This window comes from Culex quinquefasciatus, chromosome 3, assembly GCF_015732765.1.
Source record: "Culex quinquefasciatus strain JHB chromosome 3, VPISU_Cqui_1.0_pri_paternal, whole genome shotgun sequence".
Classification (NCBI taxonomy): domain Eukaryota; kingdom Metazoa; phylum Arthropoda; class Insecta; order Diptera; family Culicidae; genus Culex; species Culex quinquefasciatus.
The window spans coordinates 113512767-113518144 of record NC_051863.1 but is presented as its reverse complement, the minus strand read 5'-3'; the positions used below and the strand labels follow the sequence as shown (position 1 = coordinate 113518144).

Sequence of the window (5378 nt, the reverse complement as noted above, 5' to 3'; positions counted from 1 at the left end):
GATCGTTCACAACTTGGCGAACTGGTCTAATAAAAGTATGGTGCCAGCTGGTATATTATGGCTGCGTTCTCTACGCTATCTTTTAGTTGCACTCACGCTGATGCTGAATAATACGAATAATATTTACCTGAAAACACGAAATTAAAGATGTGATACTTTTTTTTAGAAGCTGGCCTGAATAGTTTAGCTTATTTGGTAAAGGTTTAGTGGGTCTAGTTTTGAGCTGAACTTGGTATGGAACTTTAATCAATTTACTGTGGGCAATGTTCACTTTCTACATCTTCTTTCGAGAAATTGGGTACTAAAGCCCTATGTAATTTTTTATGTACAACGGTAAAAAACACGATCAAAAACCATTTCTGATCACTTTTTTTTTCATTTTAATGCAAAAAAAATAATGGCAAGACAACATTTTTTCGATGGATCAACTATGGTCCTTTTGAAACGAGCTGTCAAGTAGGAGCTTTTCTGTCAAGAAGGACCGCGAGGTTAATTTTTCAAAATTGATTTAAAAATCCATTTTAAACTCTTTGTGGTCGTACAAAGGGTCATTGTAGTCAGAAAAATAAGCTTTATCACTGTAAACAATAATATTAGAAATCTAAGCTTCATTTTAGGACCCAATTTTCCAATAAACCCTATCTAATTCTTCTATTCTTTAGTTTTTTTATAGGTTTGATTTAGAGTTTATTTTTGACGAAAAAAACTTTTCACAAAATTAACCTAGTATTGCTCGTACTGCTGTCAAACGAACGGGGTCACTTTTTAGTTTGACACCCCTTTTACACGAAGTTCACACACACTACTGAACGTTTGTTTTGATAGTGTGCGTGAGCGCCCTGTAAAAAGTGCCAGTTCGTCACTTTTAAGTTTGACTGTGACCAACCAACGGGGAACAAACTAAAAAAGTGTCAAACGAAAAAGTGACCAACCACCGGGGGTTGAGTGTATTCCGGAAAAAGACACGCGGCAAACCAGCCTCGGAACGATGCGCCGCACATTCTGCAAATGCGCGCATTCAAATCCCATACTGCACTTTTTTTTTGTTGATCTTCTTCTTCGAATCGCCTGGCATTGTTGGCAGGTATGTTTTTAATTGCACCAAAAGTGCAGAAAATCGCTGACAACAATGTTTATGGCACATTCTTAAATGCCATGCGGCGTTTACCTTTGAAAGAAACGGACAATATTTTTCGGGGATCAATTTCTAGCGCTGTGGGATGGTCTACACAGTTGTTTTCCGGATCAAAAGCTGTAAGAAATTTCTAAAATTCATCGGATAAAGGAAAACTTTCCCAAAGAAGAATTAAAAATTGAAAAATAAATAAATTTAATTAAATATTTAAATTATAATAAATTCCTTTTCTACTTCAAAGTTAAACTGGATCCACTAAACCTTAAACAAATGACTTTGCGCTCCAAATCAAACACTTTTTAAATTCTGCTTTTTTTATCTTTTTTAAATATCCGTGAACCACGCTAATTAGAGAGCCTAGAGCTTATTAGAGAACGGACAACTCAAATGAAATGTACGAAACGAAGCACGAGAACTGTCAAACGGAGGTTCCAATCGAGCAAAATCTATTGTATTTTGCTCGATTGCTCTTTGTGGTCGTTGTACTCAGAAAAATAAGCTTAATCGCTGTAAACAATAATATTAGCAATCTAAGCTTCTCTTGAGGACCCAATTGTGGGAGGCACAATAACATCCCACAATTATGGAACAGGCAATTTGGAGGCAGTGTTTGGCTGCTCTGGATAAAATAGTCTTGAAATGAGTTTTTTTTTTGTTCAAAAAGTACAATTTTTTTACTAGTGAAATAGCAAGAGAATGTCCAAATAAAGGTCATAAAAATAGCAGGGACGACAGAAAAGTTGCATTTTGCATCCTATTGACAAATTGCCACAAAAGTGTTCCGAAAATGTGGGATGACTGTAACTAAAAAACAAAGACAACTTTTCGACACAATATTGTAATATATTGCCGGTAACAAAAACGTTCTTAATTTTCACACATTGCACAATTTGTTTTAGGGATGTAATTGTATGTAACATGATATATTATTGTCTTCAATTAAAAAAAATGCCTCGCAAATTTCTACTAAACCACAATCAAACCTTACTACATTTGATCGTAACGTTGGGATGCTCAATTTCCGCCTTGCTTTGAACGATCTTGAGTTCGCGTTGTGCCGACGTAACCGCAACCTTGCCGGACTTTACTTCCTCCGGAACAAAGGTTAACGTTTTGCTGATTACGGCCTGCAGACTCGCGATGGTTCGCTCAAGCGTCGCACACATATCGAAGCCGGTGAGTGCCGAGTGTGCCAGGAAGAGGGACGCAAATAGGTCACCCGTTCCCGTGAACCGGATTCCGTTGCCTTGCTTTGGAATGACCATTCGACAGCGTTGGCTGCGCTGGCCCTCTTTGTGGCTGACGATCGCTAGCAGGGAGTTGGAGCCACCAAGTTCGGATGACGAAATGGCTACTGTTTTGACGCCCTTGGCGTGGAACCATTCAATGGCATCCCAAGCGTCCTGTTCCGATTTGACGGATTTCCCTGTGAGAAGTTCGACTTCAAACTGGTTTGGCGTAACGATGTCCGCCAGCGGTACAATTTCGTCCCGGTAGATGGGCAGCAGTTCCTTGGGCACGTACATAACGCCATCGTCGCCCATGACAGGATCGCACACTGAAAGTGCAGTTTGCAGATAAGTAACTTTGTTGCAACGTGATAAGGAAAAGACAAATAACAAATTTACCATAGACAAGCGCCGGATTGGCCGACCGCAATTTCTTTACAATGTTGGCTATCTCGCGCAGAAATGCCGGATTGCCGACGTACCCGGTGAGTAGATGCGTGTACAGCGGAGCAGGTCGTTATCCTCCAGTCCGGAAAATACTTCGGCGAGCTGGTTCTCGTTCAGTACTTGGCCTTTGAAGCCACCGCTGTAGCCAGTATGATTTGAAAACTGCACCGAATTGATGTTGTCCACTTCGAAGCCGAGCACCTGTAACAGGAGAGAAATATGCAACAATGATTTACAAGTGGCACAAATTTCCATCTCATCGTGACTTAACACATTATATCAAGGGTAATCTACAGACATAGACGCTAAGTCTAGACGTACCTGAAGTGGGAAAACTGCACTCTTGTTGCCAACGTACCCATGGACGACATGGCTCTGGATAGAAAGCACACGATTTATTCCGGTTGGCGCCATCGGGATAGGGTCGCGTTGCAGATCTGAGGATAAGTTGAAAATGAATTTCACAACCTGAGTTCTGGGATGATCTGACTCCAGCAGAGTTCAGTTGATGACTGATGAGATACACCTACACTACGCGACAGAGAACGGTCCCTGCTCTGCTTGTGAGTGGTTAAAATACAAACCACTGATAAGATAAGAGTGAGGAAGGTAAAGGCAGCTGAGTTAGTTTCTAGTCTTATGAACTAGAAACTAGATGAGCATGAAATATATGCGATTATTTTATTAAGTTCAATTGATACAAATATTGACCGCAAAGAAGATTATTACTCACGTGCGTACGATTTTGGGGATTGCACTGGGTGCGCGAAACTGTACCAAAAATAGATTCAGATTCTTATTCAGTGCAACATTGTTGTAATTTCAGTTTCAGACAGATAGTAGTGGAACGTAAACACTGGGAAGAGCTGCTCGCTTGTTGAAAGTGCATCTTCTATCTCGTCCTCCAAAACAAACATTGGAAACTTTTGCGCGCGCAGACGCTTCAATATTGACGTGCAATTCTTTTGGGGAGGAAAAATTCAATTTATATTTTTTTTAAATATAATAGATAAAAAAATATGAAATAAATACCCAATAAAATGAAATACCAACAGCACATTTTTCTTAAATTTCGCTCTTTTGAAATGTGTGTACAGCATTGGTGTGACATTAAGTGTCCATTCAGATATGACGTAACCTACGAAAAAGAATGTAATTTTGTATTTACAACAAATGTGCGATTTTTTCTTGCTTTTGAAAACAACGAGGAAAACAAGGTTTTTCCAGTCCATCAATTAAGTTTTGACGAGCCGAAAAAATATTTTTGGGCGTGATTTTGGATGACAAAAGTAAAAAGTAAATCTTTCCCAGTTCCTGAGGGGAACACCCTTGAAGAGTATCGGGGCCGGCATTTACAAAGCGGATTCAGTGGCAGTTTCATTCTCAACTTAATGTTAACATGTTAAGGTTAATGTTAACATTCCATAGGTCGCCTCCCTAAGGTGTCGTGATAAGGTCCAGTTTGTGACGATACACTACCTTCCCTTTACTAAGCAATCAATTCCAGAAGGGAAAAGATGACAAAAGTTAGCCTGTAATTTTTCACCGCTTTTTTTGGCTGCGTTCTGATGGCCATCCTCAAACACCCTACACGCAAAATCGAGATAGCAAAGATCTGTGTATTAATTATACAGATTGTTTAACATGTTCTACACTGAAACCCCAACTATGGTAGTTGCTACATTATTGTAGGTTTGAATTGAGAATAGGGTAGGATAGCATGGCTTTCTACCTAAGGTACTCGCGATTGAGTGTGTAGTAGTGCGGTTGTCAAAATCGTTATCTCTGACTCTCTCACTCCACTGACACTGACATTGTTTATGTTTTGGTTTTCCTGGCACGGTCCATTGTTCTTTTGTTATTGTTTTGGTTTTAGTGGCACGGAGTCATGCACTCACACTAATGCAAAGCAAGATCGCGAGTACCTATGATATACAGGCTTGGTAGGATAGTCATCAATGAGACACTTTTGGTTTTTAACTTTCAACGATTTTTGTATTTTTTTTCATCAATTTTTTTAATGTTTTTGTATTGCTCCATTGTAGGTGACTTGTCTTAAACATTTGAACGCAATTTTGCCAACTTGAAGCTTTAATTAACCTGGCCATGGTCTTCGTTTTCTACATACACGAATGGTATTCCGGGTCTATAGGACCCAGAAATGTTTTCGGCTGCCAACATTCGAAATTGTAACCGATTTTGGATGTCTTGGCCGCAAATGAAAGGCTAGGATGTCTACTTTCTGAATCTGACCGGCAGATCCGGTTTTGGACACCGTGGCCACCGGGAACCTGCTATAACCAAAAAAAGTCCTTTTTGAGGCCCCTACTTTGAGGACCTGTATCTCCGAAACGATTGCACATAGCAGGTTGCTTCCGGTTGCATTCGACAGATAATAACCTGAATTTTAAGTCCCAGGAAAAATAATTGGTCCATAGTGGCCACCGGTTCCGGTAACCCGGAACTTCCGGAAAACTTGATTTTTGCAGTTTTTGACATAAAACCGTCACACGGACCAGTAGGGTGTAATATCAAAATCTATTTTCCAGCACAGCACTTTTTCAGTT

General features: G+C 39.9%; 1 protein-coding gene across 1 annotated transcript; it reads right to left on the bottom strand.

Annotated features, from left to right (window-relative positions):
- Positions 1-1957: 1957 nt before the first annotated feature.
- LOC6054516 (pyridoxal kinase) lies at positions 1958-3731 on the bottom strand. Its single transcript, XM_001870381.2, is given in 5 exon segments — positions 1958-2693; positions 2764-2874; positions 2877-3012; positions 3133-3248; positions 3545-3731. Coding segments are annotated over 4 exon segments (921 nt in total). The 5' UTR covers positions 3226-3248; positions 3545-3731; the 3' UTR covers positions 1958-2112.
- Positions 3732-5378: the final 1647 nt, after the last annotated feature.